Source organism: Ictalurus furcatus, chromosome 3 (assembly GCF_023375685.1).
Source record: "Ictalurus furcatus strain D&B chromosome 3, Billie_1.0, whole genome shotgun sequence".
In the NCBI taxonomy this organism is placed as follows: Eukaryota; Metazoa; Chordata; class Actinopteri; order Siluriformes; family Ictaluridae; genus Ictalurus; species Ictalurus furcatus.
In genome coordinates, this window is record NC_071257.1 from 15,697,169 (window position 1) to 15,717,976 (window position 20,808).

At 40.3% G+C, this 20,808-nt stretch overlaps 3 protein-coding genes across 5 annotated transcripts; 2 read left to right on the plus strand and 1 right to left on the minus strand.

Moving 5' to 3' along the window:
- The first annotated feature begins 11,577 nt into the window (after window positions 1-11,577).
- zgc:123321 (Protein YIPF5-like) lies at window positions 11,578-13,696 on the plus strand. 2 transcript variants are annotated; one of them, XM_053620997.1, is made up of 6 exons: window positions 11,578-11,627; window positions 11,748-11,867; window positions 11,975-12,114; window positions 12,568-12,713; window positions 12,871-13,052; window positions 13,334-13,696. In XM_053620997.1, the coding sequence occupies exons 2-6, from the start codon at window positions 11,749-11,751 to the stop codon at window positions 13,494-13,496; spliced, it is 750 nt and encodes a 249-aa protein (XP_053476972.1). In that variant the 5' UTR covers window positions 11,578-11,627; window position 11,748; the 3' UTR covers window positions 13,497-13,696. The 2 variants fall into 2 exon arrangements, with proteins under 2 accessions (XP_053476972.1, XP_053476971.1); XM_053620996.1 differs by having other exon boundaries at window positions 11,581-11,639.
- A 478-nt stretch (window positions 13,697-14,174) lies between these two features.
- Window positions 14,175-17,821, minus strand: grxcr1b (glutaredoxin and cysteine rich domain containing 1 b). Its single transcript, XM_053620998.1, has 2 exons — window positions 16,863-17,821; window positions 14,175-15,344 (listed from the first exon to the last, which is right to left on the minus strand). The coding sequence occupies exons 1-2, from the start codon at window positions 17,265-17,267 to the stop codon at window positions 15,300-15,302; spliced, it is 450 nt and encodes a 149-aa protein (XP_053476973.1). The 5' UTR covers window positions 17,268-17,821; the 3' UTR covers window positions 14,175-15,299.
- A 2-nt stretch (window positions 17,822-17,823) lies between these two features.
- Window positions 17,824-20,774, plus strand: pomk (protein O-mannose kinase). Of its 2 annotated transcripts, XM_053620994.1 has the most exons (3): window positions 17,824-17,947; window positions 19,413-19,693; window positions 19,827-20,774. In XM_053620994.1, exons 2-3 carry the CDS (start codon window positions 19,427-19,429, stop codon window positions 20,592-20,594), a joined length of 1,035 nt encoding a protein of 344 aa, XP_053476969.1. In that variant the 5' UTR covers window positions 17,824-17,947; window positions 19,413-19,426; the 3' UTR covers window positions 20,595-20,774. The 2 variants fall into 2 exon arrangements, with proteins under 2 accessions (XP_053476969.1, XP_053476970.1); XM_053620995.1 differs by lacking the exon at window positions 17,824-17,947 and having other exon boundaries at window positions 18,457-19,693.
- The last annotated feature ends 34 nt before the right edge of the window (window positions 20,775-20,808 follow it).

A 20,808-nucleotide genomic window follows, 5' to 3' on the forward strand; every position in this document is an offset into this window, starting at 1 on the left:
AAGGAAAATAGGCCATATATTCAATTCAGAAACCATGCGGAAGAAAATGAAGCATCTATACGTTTTTCACAACAGAGACAATATGTGTTTCGCCTTGTGTGTCACCCAACTTTTGAATCGCGAAAAAAACGATTTTGAAACCAAACAAATCGCTAAACAATTACAACACGATGTGGGATTATCCATAAACACCGCAGTCAGCTTCGCTGACGTATCGAGATTTGAGAGTCATTTGAATTGTAAAATCGTAATCTTACATTGTTCTGTCAGCAAAGCGGGGTACTCTTTCTTTCAAACTAGCAAGACTCCCCACGAAAAAACGATTCACTTGTTTTTGCATGACAACCACTATTATGGAGTAAAAAGTATCACCGGACTTTTAGGAACGAGTCATGTATGTCATTTCTGTCACTCAGGGTTTGACGTTTTTTGGAAACATAAATGCGAATATAGCTGCAACGTTTGTCACGACCCCGAATGTTACAAACACCCAAAGAATGTAACTAAATGCCCAGGGTGTCAGAGATTGTGTAGATCCCAATACTGTTTCAAGAGACATAAAGTGAAGATTCAGTCGAGCAAAGGAGAATATTCTATGTGTGAAACGGGGTTCTACTGCAGAAAATGTAAATGTGTGATAAGGGATAAACCTTCTAATCATGAGAAACATGAGTGCACACATCCGAAATGCATGCTCTGTGGTCATAAACTCGACGAGGATATCGATAGATGTTTTATACAGCGGGCTAGGAAAGAACGCGAAAATACGGATTATGTATTTTATGATTTTGAGACTAGGCAGGAAACAGGAACTCATGTAGCCAATTTCATATGCTGTATTGATTTTAAGGGAGAGGAGTGGGTGGCTGAAGGGGATGATTGCGTCAGTGCCTTCTTTAAAAAGTTTCGGTGTAATACATACCACGGTTACACGTTTATCACGCATAACGCTAGAGGGTTCGATTCATACCTTTTGTTAAACCATTTAGTGAAAGAAGGAATCACACCCGAAATCATAGCGCAAGGTGGTAAAATTTTGTGCTTCATCGATACCGCGTTTCGCCAGTCCTACATTGATAGTCTATCATTCTTACCCATGAAGTTGAGCAGCATCCCGAAAGCCATGGGTTTTTCGGAAAGCAAGAAAGGTTATTTTCCTCATTTCTGGAACACCGTAGAACATCAGGATTAAGTAGGACCGTATCCTGACCCTAAGTTTTACGGTGTAGATGGCATGATGCCTAAGGGTAGAAAAGATTTCTTTAAGTGGTACAGAACGGTTTCTGACAAAGTCTTTGATTTCAAGAAAGAGATGGCAGAATACTGTGTGAACGACGTAGAGATTTTGAGAAAGGGGTGTATAGCTTTCAGAGAAGAAATTCTGGAAAGTACAAAGGTCGATCCTTTTAAAAGCATAACGATCGCTTCTGTGTGCATGAAAATCTTTAGAACCAAGTTCCTGCGTAAAGACACTTTAGCTATTCCTCCACTTGATAATTACATCACCACTCAGAAAACTTACTCATCACCTTTCATACAATGGCTCGTATACGTTTCTAAAACGCAAAACCTACCCATTCGCCACGCTTTGAACGAAGGTGAAGTCAGATTTGGTAACTATTACGTAGATGGTTACTGTGAGGATGGGGAAAAATGTAAGGTTTTTGAGTTTCTTTGATGTTTTTATCAGGGTTGTGCAAAGTGTTTTCCCTCAATTCCCACGCATCCTCTTACCAAATCCAATGCTACCTTCGGAGATATCCGTCAAAAATCGATGGAGAGAATTAAGAATTTGCAAGACACTCTCAATTTGCATGTCACTCTGATGTGGGAACACGAGTGGAATGAAATGAAAAAAAAACGACAACCGCATGCTAAACTTTCTAAAAGACTTTCCTGAGCGTTTAAACCCGCGAGATGCTCTTTTCGGGCGGTCGAGCAAACGCGTTACATTTGCATTATGTAGCTCAACCCGGTGAGAGAATCGATTATTTTGATTTTACCTCTCTTTACCCATTTGTGAATAAGACAAAGACATATCCGGTCGATCACCCTATCATCATTTATCGTGACTTTCAACCTCTGAAATATTACTTCGGTATCGTCAGAGCAAAAGTATTACCGCCTAGGGGTCTGTGGGCACCTGTTCTACCGTTTCGTGTAAAAAGCAAACTCCTCTTTCCTCTTTGTAGAACGTGCGCTGAACATCAGCTAAAACAATGCAATCATACGGAACAGGAGAGAGCTCTTACCGGAACATGGGCATCTATCGAAATTGAGAAAGTTATCGAAAAAGGTTACAAAATTCTAAAAGTGTTTGAAGTGTGGCACTTTCCTAAAAGGTCTGATGAGCTTTTTACGAGATATATTAAAATGTTCCTCAAGACCAAACAGGAAAGTTCAGGTTATCCGTCCTGGGTCGTTGATGAATCCTCTAAATGTGAGTACATTCGCAAATATAAGGAGAACGAAGGGATCACGTTGGATCCGAAATTTATCACCGTTAATCCTGCCAAAAGATCCGTGGCTAAACTCGCACTAAACTCGTTGTGGGGTAAGATGTGTCAAAGACATGACAGATCAAACACGACCTTAATTCGCGATCCTACCGAGTTTTTGCAGTTCATGTTCTTCGATATTTATAATGTGAGTCAGTTCTCTTTTTTGAATGAGAAGGTGGCGATGGTGCAGTGGCGTTACACAGACGAGAGACTGATTAAACCGCTGAACGCTAATATATTCATCATAATTTTCACTACCGCATACGCAAGACTTGAGCTGTACAATTTGATGGATCGATTGGATCAGCGTTGTTTGTACACAGACACGAACAACGTCATTTTTAAAAGGTGACTGGTGACTGGAAGGTGACTGGATGCCGCCCTTAAGCGATTACTTGGGTGGTCTTACCAGCGAACTAGATGATGGCGATCAAATCGTAGGAATTCGTAAGTGCAGGTCCTAAAACCTACGGTTACAAAACCGTAAAAGGAAAAACAACCATGAAAGCTTAAGGCATTACTTTAAATTGTATCAATTCTGAAATTGTCAATTTGAAATCACTGACAGAACTGGTGGACGAGCGAGTGAAAAATCCGGATCAAACCGGTCAACTCGTAACCACGCTTAACCAAATCATGAGAGATAAAAAGGGGTTTCATTTGAGAAACAAAACACAGATGAAAAGGTTCAGGGTTGTGTACGATAAGCGTGTTCTATTACCCGATTTCACAACTCTCCCTTACGGCTATTAAGACTATTCGTGTTTATATGTGTATATAGTTTCTGTTGATGTGTTTTGTAATGGAAAATATGAATGTGACAGCTTTTGATGTTAGGATGCAGCTTCCCTTTTCATGTATAGTATGTGGACCGAGTAATAGCGGAAAATCTTATTTTATCAAAATGTTGTTGGAAAACTGTAAAGAGGTAATGTCGGTAGTACCCGAAAACATTGTCTGGTGTTATACATGTTGGCAACCTCTGTACGATTTGAATTGATGACCAGAATAAATATAAAATTTCTTCAAGGAATCCCTGATTCTTTGTGTGATGACAAACTATTTCCGCCCAATAAAAAAAACTTGTTGGTAATCGATGACTTGATGGAATCCGCCAGTAAAAACGATGAAGTAGAAAAGGCTTTTACAAAATACACCCACCACAGAAATCTGAGCGTCATCTACCTCGTTCAAAACTTGTTTTTTCAAGGCAAAACTAGCAGAACAATCAACCTGAACACCAACTACATGGTTCTTTTTAAAAACCCTAGAGACAAATTACAGATCAGCATATTGGCTCGTCAAATGTATCCGGGTAACAGCAAGTATTTTTTAGAATGCTTTCTCGACGCCGTCTCTAGACCTTATGGGTATTTATTTGTTGACCTGAAAGCACAAACGCCAGAAGAACTTCGTCTCTGGTCAGGGGTGTTTCCGGGGGAGAATCCGGTTGTGTATGTTCCTAAGAAGAAGAAAAAAAAACTTTAAAGTATCGACAACAATTGTCTGATCGATTGAAAAAAACCCTCCCGCTACTGAATTCATTACACAGGTCTCCACCCCAAAGGAGAAAGGGTATATTACGTCATGCGCCCACAGATCTCATACTGAGCATATGTGAACTAGCTTTAAACGTACTCAGGGGAAACTGACGACAAAACAGTACTGGGTTTTAAAAAAACCAAAAAAAATGGATCAAACTATTTGCGGACAAAAGAGCGTCCGTAGAAAGAAAAAGGAAAGTTATTAATCAATCCGGGGGATTTCTTCTGCCTTTGCTCAGTGTAGCCATTCCTTTCATAAGCAGACTGCAGAGAAAATGTATTTAGTCCCTCAACATCAGATCGATAAACTTAGAAACATCACAGCAGAGAAGGAAAGCTTAAGAAAGACTGTCGAAAACAACTTGGACGATGCAATACGAGGTATTTTATCGAGGACTGATCTGAACGATTACGATAAGGTGAAACTCTACGCGTCGGTGCTGCAAAATTTTTTAAACTTGTTTAAAGTAGGAGAGCAGGAAACCACTCAATTGACCTTGTCCCTACCTAAAATACCGGAAAGCAAAACGGAAGCAGCGGTAACTGAACCACCCAAAGACGACATCATACAAGAGGTGCTCTCTAACATTTCTGCGAGAAACAAAAGAAACGCTCCGTACGTTATGGAAAAACTTTTAAAAGCCGGTGCACCGTGGAACGATAGCGGTGAATTTATTTTTAAACGAAACACTATCAAAGGATCTCACATGGTGGATCTGCTTAAAAATCTCACTGCACATCATAGAGTAGCCGACGATCGGAGGCCTTTAGGCTGGAAAGAGTTCTTACAGACAGTAGCCAACCTAAATATACCCTTTACAGCAATACCTAATGGTGGCGTTCGATGCAAAATATCTGACATAAAAAGATCTAAAGATGTCTCTCATCTTGTTTCCCCACCTAAAAGCAAAGACTATGATTCTGAGCCAGTTTTCAAATCCCCCGTTTTTAACAGTTCTGAATGGTTTGGTTTTTGAAATGACGATGGACAACGAATGTTATATTGTGTTACCCTTTATTTCAATAAACAACTTTTGTTTAACAATTTCTTGTGAAGCGTCATCATTTATCATTCCACTACACATGCAAATGAAACATATCTAGACAGTTAGCACATTGTACACAAGTAAATGAATGCTTTTTATTTACTCTAGGGTACATTTTTTTAACAAAAGACATGACACCATTATCATTTCTATCTAAGTCATTGCTATACATAGACATAATACGGTTAAACGAATAACCTCTAGCTTTGTGACACAGAAAAAACACGCAGTGTTGCCTGCAGCAAACTGAAGTAAAGTTTTGAACTTGTACAGGGTTATATTTTATTTTGCAACAGTTCTTTGTCAAAAAATAATGAATTGATCGAGGAAAGAGTTCGTAGTCTGGAGGGTTTCCGTACGAGTCAAAAAATTCTCCGGTGGTTTCGTCATTAAGGCATAAAGCTAGCCAGTGTTCGCCCGGCATGTGTCTCGGATGTGTGTTTACGATGAACAAAGTGGGAAACTTTCTCAGCGTACTCGTAGGTAGCTCGTCACAGGCCATCACACCGTGAAATATTTTTTCTATTTCAGGACAACTTCTCATAACCTCGGTTAGTTCTCTGGTATCCATGCGTTACTGGTAATCGATGAGCACGTTTCTTCGATTGTTTATTTCTAGAATACTGTCGAAACTGGCATACACGATTAGATTCACTGTGCTCGGAAGCGGTTGTCGAAATCTGAGTTCCAATCGCATATTTCCCGACTTTATTAATGACAAATGTTGATTCAGGTTGAATGCGAATAAAGTATATCCGTTCAGGTACTCTTCTCTGTTTATTGACAAAGCCTGATCTTTCAGCTGCTTTCCTGATGCTAAAATTAAAGAATGGAATTCACGGACGGCGTTACCAGACTGAAAAACAGGCTGAAAAGGTTTTGCAGGATATTGAGTACCGTCTACATAGAGAGCGATAAACTCTGCGTCGTAATGTTTAAAATCAAATGGGTTTTTATTGTACGACCCGCTGAAGGCATCGTTGTCTACCATCCCAAAGATAATGGTTTTAGGTAAGGGGCCGTGGAAGAGGTTCTCTTGTGAACAAATGCGGCTCCCTGCAACTAGACTGAAGGTCTTCAGACAGACTCTTTCGATCGGGTACTTGGCTGTGGCACTGAGAAGAGCTTGCCCGTGACCGATTTTTACAGACGGTGAGACGGTTACTTTCTTCACAAAAAGAGAAGCGTTGAGTATTTTCAGAAGGAAATTTGCATTTCTTTCCTTCATCAAGCAGAATTCAGCTTTGCTGCGAACCATTTTAAGCCTCAAATCGATTCCGTTCAGTAAAAGTTTATCCTGAAAAAATATATCCGAGTGAATGTGTCCAATCAGGTCAAAGGTGTTGCTTTCAGCACTGAAACTGGCCCTTTTTTTGGAGACCTTCGTTTTGGCCGTCTGGGTCTGTGGCATCCATATGCCCAGCTGTGTCTTTGTAGAATAGCCCGGTGCAAAATTGTGTTTCCAGGGTATCTTTTCCGTAGTTGAGAAGACTTTCAAAGGTAGCTCGATATGGGTATGTACTGCTAGACTAAGAAATAAGATGATCCCCGAGCATGACATCCACTTGTGAAAAAAGTGAGGCTACGGGGTAGTTAACGACCCCAACCTTTGCATCGTTAGCTATATTGGAACCCTCGGGATTCACGATTTTACAGGACAGATGTAAAAAAGTGTTGTTCAAGTCGAGGTAATCCTCCCCGTTTCCAGCCACGTAGAACTCCAGGGGCCCGTTGTCCGTAAGAGCGGAAAGTGGAGGTATTTCAACATAAGTGTACTTCTCGATACTCGTTTGAGTATAAGGTAATGTGAAAGTATCCAATTCTGTCTTGGTACACTCTGAGGATAGACTGTGTAAGAAAGCCATGATGTTAGAAAATGTTCAGCCACTTTCTCTTGTGAGAGATGGAATGATGTCTGTTGCCTCTCTGCTCGGTCTTTTTCACACTGGTCTTGATTTTAGTAGCCTTACGTCTTTTATTTGGAATCACGTGTCGACGCCCTGGCAGCCTTTTAGATATTTTACGCGCAATCAATGCAAGGCCTGATCCGTCTTGATTCTGAGTTTGTGTCTTGCTCATAATGTTGCTCACTACGTCGCTTACGAAACCTTTAGCCGCTGTTTTTAAATGAGGTTTTGCAATAGCAAACCACCTTTTGAGGAACGGAACAGCCATTCTAAATAGACCCTTGAACAGACCTCCTAGCCCCGACCCATACATGGTGGGGGCGCCTTGAAACCCCGGAAGGCCATTTCCAGCCTGATGGACATAATAATCCACGTAGGTCTGCAGGTGAACGTAGCCCCTATCCATCATTTTACATACGGAATGAATGTTTAGCGGGTCTAAAGTGTAGTTTAGCTATAAATTTTCCGTAACTAAAAGGTATAGGCTTGTTCTGATCCGTTTTGACTTTGATTACTATATTGGTGATGTGGTTCTTGGTGAGAGGTACGTAATGCAGCTTATCATAAATAATTGTGACGACTTTGTTGTTTTCTCCCGTTATATGTACACATCTCAGTAACGGGGCAAAACTGTCACCAACTCGCTGATACTCGATAACGTCTGTATATACATACATCATGTAAAAGCCTGCGTGAATACCAGCGGGGTTAGGCGGGTCTGGTTCTCGGGCCGTTATCGGAACACTGGGGTTCATACCGAGCATATATGCTTAAATCGATTGGTTTGGCGAATTTAGTAGTGTAGTGCATGATCTTATTATTAGGGTAAATATCCAGTGACGCGTTGCTTGGAAGCGTCACAAAGAACGCTCACTCTTCCATGTTTTAATGAATATAGATTTCAGTTTTGTTCAAGACGATCCTTTTGTTATGTTAACTACGTCTTCGACCAGAACCCAGGAATTAAATTTATCGGGCCACCCCACCCATTTCACCAGGCAGACTTTTTTCCAGTTTCTGGTCTTTTCAGACAAGATTTTCTCAATTTTAAACGTCTTGTCCTTCCCGATAATGATCTTTTGTAACTCGGGTTCATAAAATGTTCCCTCAATTTTTTCACCATCATGGTCTAGTAATTTATATACCGGGGGATCTCTCGGTATCTGTTTGGAGATTGTAAAATATTCATCCGTAAAGTTTTGCTCGTATCCTTTTTCAAACTGTCTTTTTAAACGGGAAATTCTAACGATATCACCGACTTTAAACTTGAATTTTAGTTTCTTTAATTTAGGTGAGAACAGTCTGTAGAGGGTTTTAAATACTGTGAAGGAATTGGCTTCGTTGACCTCGGCGGGTTTCATTTTGATGCTGGAATTGTAATTGTGATTGTATGCTTGAATCAGATCCTGGACTACGTCGATGTATTTTCTCGTGTTAAAAGTTAAAATATCTCCACATCCTGGTCTTTAGCGTTCTATTGAACCTTTCACACACCGATGCTTTTTGCCCCGTACCTGTAGCAAAGTGAACAATGTCATGTTTTTTCATTAATGTTTGAAAATTTTTGTTAAAAAACTCCTTCCCTTGATCAGTTTGTAGTTTTCTGGGGACTCTACCTTCCTTTAGAATGGAATCAAAGGCTTTAGTAACCTCGTGTCCGGTCTTGTTTCGTAACACACGTACCCAGGCATATTTGGATAAAATATCTATGCACATGATCATAAATTTCGCATTGTCATTGCTCTCTGACAGGTTGCTCATATCGACTAAATCAGCTTGCCATTGTTCATCGATGTTCTTTACAAAAACCTTGTTTCTTTTAAACTTTGTAGATACTGGTTTATGTAGACTGTACGCATCCTGCTCTGCTAACCAGTTTTTTATTTCAGTATCATTAGCTCTTTTACCTATTTTCTCAACGATAGCTCTTTGCAAACTCTCAACGCCACTGTACGAACCAGGTTCTGATGGCATATAATATATATTCTTCATCAATCGCTCAGTCATTTTCGAGTGTCAATTTATATCAAACATTGGTTTAGAGACATGATTAGTTTTACATTCAATTGTTTGAGCAATACATGTAAGATAAAACTTGATACAAACAACGTGTTAAGGACACACTCTATTTACGAATGTCTTCAGCATTTTTTGTTGTTTGGCTTCAGGCTTTTCTTGCAGTCAGAATAGACGTGGCGTGTTTTGAACTTTCCCACGAATGCGGTGGGTCAGCGGGTTCCAGAGATGAGTGAAAGGTCCAGTAGTCCACAACGTCTTCGTACACCTGCTCGTTGAAAATATCTTTGGTTTTCTCCTTGACCTCGTTCAGAACGGTTTTGATGTGAGGCTCGTCTTGCCATTCACACACGATGGCTTCAGCAATACCTTGAATTTTTTCCAGGGATGGAGTGTGTTTGATACCGCACAATTTCAGACCTCTTGCCAAAGTGTATTTGAACCACGGTTTAAACAGTTTTTTCAGCAATCTGTAGGTGTTTAGGTGCAGATAGTACTCTTCAGGATCGAACAAACACGCGTGTTGGAGTTGACTCGGATGATCGATCGCGCAGCCGTGGCAGTTATCCTTCAGATCTTGTTGTATAATTCTGTCCAACAGTTCTCCAGTAACCGTGCGTATGATGGCTAGCACGGTGCTGGTTATACAGCCATCGGTTTCATTGTTCGTTGTCAGGTAGGTCAGGTTTCTTTTTCCTAGGTTTTCGCCGTCTTCAAACCCTGAACTGGTCACATCATCATACAGGGAAGCATCAGAGTTGTAGAAATCAGGTCTGAGTTCAGAAGCCATATCGAATGTTGATTCTCAGAATGTAATGACTCGATATGTATTTGGTGTCAATTATATATCATGTGGGAGGAGTCTTGGGAAGGTGGAGTTTCTGCTCAGGAGTAGTATATTGATGATCTCAGAAGAGATCTTCTAGCCTTACTTTTATTTCCGCTGTTTCTTTGTCTCTTCCAATTTTTTGGAATAATTCATCGATTTGTTGGAAATAGCGTTGTAGTTCGTGCCAGCTGGTTCGTTCATACCTCACTTCGCAGATCTCTTTGTGATCGGGTGTGTCGTCACCGGTTAATACCGAAACACAGTGCAGCGAAACCTGGTTCTTGCAGAAATTTGTTGCTCTGATGCGGTATTTGCATTGCAGAGATGTACTGCTCCATTTATGCCTGTACGCATCCGGGGAAAAGAAGTCCATTCTAATAATGTAGTCAAAATCCTTGCACCATTTTCTGAACTTTTTCCAGTCACACTCGTTAAAAGTTACGCTCACAGTAGCGCAGCTCCAGTGGATGTGACCCGGGACCGAGAACTTGAAAAGCACAACGGTTCCTTTTTCTGCACTGAAAAAAATCCAGCTGTACATCTGTTTGACATTACCCAATATTGAATCTTTTCATGCTCTAATTTTTTTTGTAATCTTCCCAAAAAAGAGTGAGTTTTTTTCGGTGCATCAGGACAAGCAGCAGACATGTTGTAAGCTCACACACGATCTTCGAAGTACAGAGTATTTTTAAACCTAGAGGGTGGGTGAGGCCTTCTTCTTCTATAAACTTATGGTGCTTATAACGTCACCTACCAGATGGATCAATTTTATTTTCTTTTGTTCTGATTGGACAGGTTATGTATGTGTGTGTGTGTGTGTGTGTGTGTGTGTGTGTGTGTGTGTGTGTGTGTGTGCGTCATATTTTTGGTAGGATGTGTACAGAAATTCATTATTAAACATTTACTTATTTTCATCAGCCTTATGTATGTATGTGTGTGTGTGTGTGTGATATTTTTGGTTGGATGTATATGGAAATTCATTATTAATCATTTACTTTATTTTTCATCATCCTTATGTATGTGTGTGTATGTGTGTGCGTGTGGTGTGTGTGTGTGTGTGGCTGTGTGTGTGTGTGTGTGTGTGGCTGTGTGTGTGTGTGTGTGTGTGTGTGTCTGTGCGTGTGTGTGTGTGTGTGTGTGTGTGTGTGTCTGTGTCTATTTGTGTGTGTGTGTGTGTGTGTGTGTGTGTCTGCGAAACTGCTTCGGAGCTATAGGAAAAGCTATAGGAATGAACATGCATCAATAATTATCATTGACCTTTTTTGACCTAGGCCTAACTCAGGAAAAACAACTAACAACCTAAGCAGGGAGGGGCGGGGGTTATACGCGTATGAAAGCTATAGCTATGTACATGCAGCAATAATTATCATTGACCTTTTTGACCTAGGCCTAACTCATGAGTGTATCACAATCTATGGGAAAGGAAACAACTTGTGTGTGTGAGTATCTGGAATATATCGGAACCGGATTTAACGTAATTATAAGTGATTATGATGACCCTTTGACCTGTCATTATATTTAATTATAATGATTATGACCTTTGACCTATACCTGTCACATCCAATTAGTGATTTTCTATGGCTTACATAATATACAAACTATATTATATATCTTGTCTTTGGACTGTTCGTGTTCTTAGAGCAGTCTGTGTCCTCTGTGCAAATATAGTTGTCTATAAATAACCCTTCAAATACATGTTGCACACAGATAACAGCTGTGTAGGCAGAAGGCAGACTCTTGCCACGATACGCCATTCGGGACAGGCCTGTTCTGAACTTTTAAAGGTAAACATGTCAGTATGTATGTTTATAGTTACATATTGTAGTTGCAGTTACTTTGTTGTAGTTTGGTTCTAGTTGTCAGATTGTCACCACAGCCTTCTTTTGTGCTGTATTGCTGTGTAGAATGGGGGAGTTGAGGCAGTTTGATCAAGACTTCTACCAGTCTGAATATTACATAGATGATCAGACCCAAGAGCCATGTGGCTATGACACAGCATACACCAGTCCACATTACCAAGATGTGTAAGAGTATCCCTGGTATTGACTATGCTGAAAATTCATGACTGTGAATATCTATTTGTAGAAATTCATGTAGTTTTTTTATCAGTTGTTTATCTTGTAATCGGCAGAGTTTATGCATCTCCTACATCAGACCCCTATGCCCAATCAACGGAGCCACCTTACACTGGGCAGATGTTTCAACCTGCAGCTTCTCCTGGGGCTGCTGAGCACACTGACTCCTTTGAGGAAGAACCTCCACTGTTAGAGGGTAATCCACCCAGATGTTCAAATGTAATGTTTTGGAATAAATCCTGTTTTAGAATTAAATGGGAGGCACGGTAATTTAGTGGTTAGCATGTTTGACTTGCACTTGTATGGGTTGGGGGTTTGAATCCCGCCTCAGCCCTGTGTGTGCAGAGTTTGCGTGTTCTCCCAGTGATTCAGGGCTTTCCTCTGGGTATTCCGGTTTCCTCCCCAGTCCAAGACATGCATTGTAGGCTCATTGGCATTTTCAAATTGTCTGTAGTGTGTGAATGGGTGTGTGAATGTGTGTGTGATGGGTGTCCCCCAACTTGTGCCCTGAGTTCCCTGGGATCCCCATGACACTGTGTAAGATAAGCAGTATGGATGAATGGAATTACATTACTTGATATTTAAGGGAGAGTAAGCTGAGATCCTGAATCGATAAACAAGAGAAATTACTGTGCATGTGTCTCATCAGAATTAGGCATTAACTTTGATCACATCTGGCAGAAGACTCTGACTGTTCTGAACCCAATGAAGCCAGCGGATGGTAGCATCATGAATGAGACAGATTTAACTGGTCCTGTTATTTTCTGCATCGCTTTGGGAGCCACTCTTTTGATGGTAAAAATGATTTATTATGCATTTCATATCATTTGATCGCTAATAAAATGTAGACTCATGACTGAGGAATAGTTATGCCATTATGAGTATAATTTTTACAGTGTGTTAATTGTTATATCAATCCTTGGTTTTTGTAGGCATTTGCTTTTCTTTGCAGGCAGGAAAAGTACACTTTGGCTACGTGTATGGTATCAGTGCCCTGGGCTGTGCGGGAATGTACATTCTGCTGAATTTAATGAGTGTATACACAATATCCTATGGATGCGTAGCTAGTGTATTAGGATACTGCCTGCTCCCCATGGTGGCTCTCTCTGCCTTCGCTGTCTTTTATTCGCTACAGTGAGTATCTACAAACCAATGAAAACCAATCTTTTTTTCCCCCATATATATTAATGTTCATGAATATAACTGTGTGCACTGTGTGTAATAGTGCCTATATCAAAATATTATTTGCAATATTCAGAAGGAGAGTTTCTCGCTATGCAGCCTGTAGTTCTATATTTTCTGAATCGATCATGAAACGTTTTAATGCAAACATCAGAAAGAAATCACATTGAATAGTTTAATTTATTAAAAATCTTGATTAGTATATAAGAAAAATGATTTGTTTGTTTTTCCAGAGGGGTTTTGGGCACACTGCTGGCCTTCTTTGTGATTGGCTGGTGCAGTCTATCAGCATCTAAGATCTTTACTTCTACACTGGATATGGGTGGACAGCAGCTGCTGGTGGCGTACCCATGCACTCTGCTCTATGGAGTCTTTGCCCTTCTCACCATCTTTTGATTATCTAAATATAAAGCTTAGCTGAAACCCAGTTTAAGATGACTAAAGAGCTAAATTACTTGAACTAATGCTTTACACAATTTGAAGAAAAAAAACAAAACCCAACAACAATTCAGGTATTCACCATACTCCACTCCTGAATAAATACTATTCTGAAATTCAGTTAAAAAGAAAGATGCTATGCATATGACAGGTTTCAATTCATCCAACATCCTGAGGCCTTGACTGTATTAATATTACTGCTAAGCAACACATTATATAAACCAGACCTGATCACCATAAGCATGTGATTAAAATGTATTATAGTGTATTGTCTTCTTTTGTAACAAGATTTTAATATTCATGTTCAAGTATATTATTACTGGATTTACAAGCACCTTCCTAAAAAGTTGTTTTGAAATTAATAGTTTCCATGTCTTGTGTTTGATCGCTCCCATCTGGAAATTTTTTTTTTTTTTTTTTTTTACTTCATTTACATACTTACATACCATTAACACAGTTTATGCTTACCTTCCCCTGAGCACATGATCTTTAACTGTACTTTTTTTGTACCTTTCTTCAGGACCATCTCTTAATCCTAAACTGCATCATATGAGATAATCTCCATATAAGTCTGTCTGTCTGTCTCTCTCTCTGTGATAAATAATTGAGGGGCAAATGAGATGTATGACCTTCTGATCTTGTGCATAATTTAACTTGTACATGTGGAGGAGGTGCAGAAGGTGTGTCACCTTGCACAGTTCCTCAAGGATGTGTAGTAAACACTAACTTTTTTTTTTACACACAAATAGAATAAGTATGATAAGGAAACCAGTACCAATGTCCTATTTTGTTTATCAGTTTTTAATGAAACAGACATTTTGAATCTACAGTGTCAGAAACTGTTCTGCTGATTCTATTTTTTTTTTTAAATTACAGAAGAAAATGTATTTAAACAAAATGGAAAGTGAAAAAAATCATGACATTCATAGTTACAATTCATTTTAGAATTAATTAACATACAAAACTAAAACTGACAGGCTCTGAACCAGTGTCATTCCCATCATCTCTGTTACTAAATAATAAAAATCCACAAAGTTAATATTTATATAAAGTGCATATTTACATTGTTGTTATTATTCAAACTAATATTGAGTACGTAGGCAATTAATAATTCAGGATCAAATGCAATAATCAATGATCATCATACAAGTAATGGCTCTTTAACCATTTAATGTTCAGCTGAAGGACTTTATTTTAGAGATGAAACATCCCCTACAGCAGTTTAATTCCAGTTTCAAGGAACATTTGATAATGTTCACCTTGTATGTTTGCTTATCCCACAAGCTTGCCAATTCTATATGTATGCAAAAGAAAATATGCACTTGATTCACCACAAAAGAATTATCCTTCTGTTGAAGTCAAAACAATAAAATGTGCCATGTGTGATCACATGCTGTATATCAGAGCAGGTTGTAATGCCTTGCTGTCTGGGTGTTCCAGTAGAAGCACAAACAAGACGCTGTTAGTCCAGGGTCCTTACTAGAACCAAAAATTCTGACTATATTATCCCAGACCTCAGAATTTCCTTTGTGTAATGTCCTATAAAAACATCCAGTGGACTCTTCTGTAAATTCCTTTTTTTTTTCAAGGAGTACAGAACTGCACCTGGAAATGTCAGTTCCTAAATAAAGTTTCCTAAAACGTGTGTTAATGGAAAGTGATTAAAGCAGTCCCTCCCTGGTCAATGTTCAGAACAGATTACTGAGGCTCCTCATGCAACCCCCTGTCCAGATGTGCTGCTGTGTTCTGCTCTGCACTTCTTTAAACTCCTGCAGGCAGCTTCTTTGCAGACATGGTCTCTTTGGCCTGTTAAGGGAAGAGAAATGATATAGGAAAAATATAGACATAATGCAGAATGCACCTTAATGAAGTTAGCCTTCTAGTGGATATATGAGCCCTCCATGATCCTGATCCAGTCTAAATCTTCATTTGAAAATAAATGAGCTTATTTGTTAGAGCAGCTAATACTCCATGAGAAACAGACTACAAAATGGGACCCCTCAAAAGTAAAAAAAAAGTAGGCTTAATGAATCTCTTGTGTGAAAAAATACATGGGGCAGAATGTTAGCTACACAAACATGACCAGGATGTTTGTTAGGGCAATATTATTCAACTTGGACGAACCCAGGAAAACTGCACCATCGGGTGATGCTGAATTTGAACCTATGATGAACGAATGAAAGCATGAACGAATGAATGAATGAATATTCATCGTAGATATGAACCAGCATAATGTAGCTATACTTTCTGTTCTGCCATAGTTATCTGTACTTCCTTTAGTTCTGTCAAAATGACATCTAATTCTTTTTCATTAAAAAAAAATCATTCAAATACATAAATACACTTTCTCTCAACACACACACACAAGCATATATTAAACCATGTAATTTACAGTTATTAATCATAATGATAGCTCAATCAGATTGAAAAGCCTTCGTGTACACACCTCAATCTGAATGAATTTTCGATTGGATTGTAAGGAGTGGTGTAGATCTGAAATAATCCGGTAAATTGGAATAAAAAAATTAGCAACGTAAACTATTTTCTCAATCGGATTCAAAAATACCTTGCGTACATGCGCAGTGCATTGGGGTATATGTTTATTTATGTCTTGCGCAGAAGGTTTGTTCGGAAGATATGTAATGCACATGTGAACGAATATTTGAATCGGATTGCAGTGTTTACACAGCACATATAAACACTACTTTCAGAATTTGCAATCAGACTGAATTCATTCGGATTGACGAAAATGACACCTTTAAACATACCTTCAGTGGACACTATACCTTCGGTTGATAGTTTAATCCTCCGTTCCAAAAAGTAGGCTATTATTTACTTCAGTGGTTCTTTACAGCACCATAACTTCTGCAAAGAACCTTATTCCTGTCAAGAACCACTGTGCGTTTTACAGGGCTCTTGAGTTGAGCTGTATGGTTCTTTGGAGTTTAAATACGTTCTTTATGTTTCATTATAGGTTCTTCGGAGCAGTGTGTTGGTTATTCAAGGTATCATCCCTTAACAGGTTAAAGTGAACCGTAACGTGAAGCCGAAGACTGGAAAAGGTTCTCCTGGCATCACTCTTAAGACTCCTGAGAACTTATGAGAACTGGTTCCTTGTGGCACTGCTGATGTTACCATTTCTGGCTTCTTTAAAGCACCAGGAAATAGATGGTTCTCTAAAGAACCTGACAGTAAAAGTTTCTTTGTGCGACTTAAAATGATTCTCCTTTGACATCAGGCTGAAACACCTTTTTTGGTTCTAACCGGAAACTTTGTTTTTAAGAGTGATTAGTCCTATACATGGACCCTGGCTTCGGTACTCACCCCATAGAGTTTAGAGAGATTATTGAAGAGCACTTGGCCAGCGCTCACTTTGTCCCTCACGCCACGGACAGTACCGTTCTTGCTGAAGATGTTCACGCGCTTGCGAGTGAAGCGCTGCTCGTGCGCTGTGCTCGCGTACACCAGCAGGTCGTCCGGATCGCTGCCGCTGTCCCCCTGCTGCTCCACCTCCAGGCCGATCAGATGCCCGTTCGCCTCACTGATAGCAGGAGAGACGTCGCGCTCAGCCTCCGAAGCGGCGGCGGTGTCTGAATCCGCCGAGTCTTCTGTTCCTTCCTCGTCTTCCCTGAACACTTCCCGCAGCACCTTGCCGCTGCGCGCCGACGCCACCCGGAAGCGCACCCGCCGCTCCGCTCCGCTCTCCTCCACGCGCCTCAGAGTCTCCATCCTTAAAATCTACCCTCCATAATCCGCCTGTTTGCGCCGTATCGAAATATAACACGCGTTCCTATTAATCGCCAGTGCTGTTGCGTTAAAGGTCCTGCCCTGATGTTCAAATAAATAACAGTGCCAGGGTGTCAAATTGACGCCGAATGTGTTAATATTAAATGAAGCTGATCCATGGAGACGTGGAAAACACGCACAGCTCAGCAAATTAATAAACAATGATCTGAATAAAAAAATAAAAATAAAAACTAAAAAAACAGAGGTAAGGTTATACCCTTTAAAATGTGTAGTTCACATTCAAAAAAAAAATTCCACCTTAGATACAGACGAAATAAATGCCTACGATTCTACTCAAACCTGTTCATGTCTTATCAGGATCAGAAAAGGAATCAAGTTGCATAACTCCACAATAATAAACCTGACTCGGTCTATGAGAGAGCAGTACATCTACGTGCCCCTAGGTGGCAGTAATGAATGAAGTGAAGTCTGTTTAAATCTGCATTTCAGTTTCATCGAATAAGTCAAACCGAAATAAGCACACGAGAGTAGGCCCAGGATTAGGTTTAGCAGTTACAGCACTGCCGTGTTGTAGCTGTCTCAGCATCATGTATACTCATACGGTATACTTATACTTATGTTGAACTTGGATTTGGAAACGCATACGATTTAGCAAAGTGGAGGTAAGCGTGAGAGCTTAATATACTACTATTATAAGATGTTTTGACATGAAATCAATGATGTTGCATGCTAAAATGTATATTTAACATGAACGTTTTTCCACAATAGATGTTGTGATGGTCACTGACATGTAAACAAGTAACTTGCTAGTTCACATAGTTCAGGTTTAATCTGTTAAATGATCACTCAGCGATGACCAAAAACAAATTATCCTTCCTTTAGTGTTGCTATGTGATGTACGTTCACATGAGATGAAAAATCAAATGGCTTTGTAGACTGTATGAATAAGCCTGTTTATTCTACAGAATGTGGGTAGGCTGCCACAGTGGCCGCCATGTTTAGATCACGTGACCACAAAGGCTTAAGTCTTTTCTTAAGTCTATATATATAATATACAGACAGACGCACGCAAACAAACAGACAGACAGACGCACGCAGACAGGCAGACAGACGCACGCAAACAAACAGACAGACGCACACATGCACGCACGCAGACAGACACACGCACGCAGACACACACACACACACACACACACACACACACACACACACACACAGACAGACGCACAGAGCCTGTGCCCACTGCAGCTGCAGCTTTCTGCTCTTGGCTGACAAATTTGAACCCGACGTGGTCTTCTGCTGTTGTAGCTCATCCAACTCAAGGTTCAACGTGTTGTGCATTCTGAGATGCTCTTCTGCTCACCATGATTGTACAGAGTGGTTATCTGAGTTACTGTAGCCTTTCTGTCAACTCCAACCAGTCTAGTCTGGCCATTCTCTGTTGATCTCTCACATCAACAAGGCGTTCAGATCATTTGGACGTTTTTTTCTTTATTGCACTATAAACTGTAGAGACAGTTGTGTGTGTTTGTGTGAAAATCCTAGAAAATTAGCAGCTATAGAAATACTCAAACGAGCACATCTTTCACCAACAATCATGCCATGGTCAAAATCACTGAGATTGCATTTTCTTCCATTCTGATGGTCGCTGTGAAATTTACCCAAAAGTGCTGGCCAGTATGTGCATGATTTTATGCAGTGCACTGCTGCCACACAATTGGCTGATTTAGATAATTGCATGAGTTGGTGCACAGGAGTTACTAAAAAAGTTCCCGGAGAGTGCATGTCTATTTAATACTCTAGATGTACAAAAAGTGTACAGGAGAGTATATGAACGATGCTGTTTGTGTAGCTTCTTCACAGTCACACATCAAGTATCAGTATAGAGCTCTATGAACACAGTCGTATTTGCTGTTTCATTATGCAAAGAGTGAAACCGTAATTTTGATAATGTAGAATTTCTCTGAAGCAAAAATCTCACTTCTTAATTTAGGCAGTGTTTTGCCTACTTTTGCATGTGTCTTCAAAAAATTTCTCATGTGTAGAATTTTACTTTGGTCATTTTCTGGATGCTGTTAGTCCTTGTACATGTAGGAAAATGTTGGAGATTTCTTTTCTGACACACAGGTTAAGATGCCACCATGGCTCAGAGGGTTGGAAGTGGTCAGAGGTGTGGGGTGCCTGCAGTAGTTTTATGTCTGGTAGCGCTGCTCTGTGCCAACCTGCTTCTTTATGTCTACCTGGATGCTCTATACGAGGGCACTTCCCCACCTTCAGCACACATGCACTGCTCACCAGGCTATTTTAAGGTGGGCACTATGAAAAACTGCACCCCGTGGTTGCAGTGTCCTGAAATCCGTGCTAATGTTCGTCGGCTCAGACTGATTGGACAGGGAGCTGTTAAGCAGGTATATATACATGTGTGTATATTTTTTTTTTCTGTTCTGTATATATTTAGGTGATGTGATGCAATGTTTCTAGTCTACTTTCTATACTGTTACATGTAAGAATTAACAAGTTGTGTTTCATGGTGTGTTTCAGGTATACCTCTCAGAGTGGCAGGGGCAAAAAGTAGCCCTGTGTGTCTTGACATCAGAGCAGTATAAAGCTGATTTCCTACATGGGGTGTCCATGCTACGTTCCTTGCAGAGTGTGCGTGTGGTATCATTAGTGGGTGTGTGTGAAGAAGATGGCGTGTTTGTTACTGAATACCACCCGTTGGGATCAGCACTGACACTTGATTCTACTCTTGCTCAGGATCGTTACCGCAGTCAGGACTCGTGGCACGTGCGCCTACGACTGGCACTAGACTATGTTGTCTTTCTGGTGTTTTTACACAACAGCCCAGTGGGTAAACGTGTCATGTGCGACTCTAATGATTTGCAAAAAACACTCAGTCAATTCTTGTTGACCTCTGACCTGCGGCTTTTGGCGAATGATCTGGATGCCCTGCCATTGGTAGAGCATGGGGGTCAGGGCATCAAGTGTGGTCATCGGCAGCTGATGGGTGAGTTTGTTGCTCCAGAGCAGCAGTGGCCTTATGGTGAGGAGGTGCCTTTCTCAGATTACCTCATGCCAGGCTACGATGAAAAATCAGACATCTGGAAGATTCCAGATGTGACCCGTTTTCTGCTAGGTCATGTCTCAGGGAGCGATGTTATCCAATTGCACCTCTTTCAGATCCATGCAGAGTGTAAGAGGCGGAATCCTAAGCTACGGCCATCAGCGCATGAGGTCCTCAGAGTTTATCGCTCTGTTTATGACGGCATGAAGGAAAGTCATACAGAAAGCGTCAGAGACATGCTGTGAATTTGATATAATTCGGGTGGTGTGTTGGGAACAAGTTTTAAAAAAGCAGTCCAGCACCAGGGAAAGTAGAAGTGCTGAGCAAGGTAGCAGTATTCAGGACAATAGGCAATAAAGGATGTTAATGTCTTTATGTACTGTTTGGTAAATACGGGACACGTTTAATAAAGTTACAACCACATGAATTTGGATAGTGACATCTCACTTTCTTTGTCTT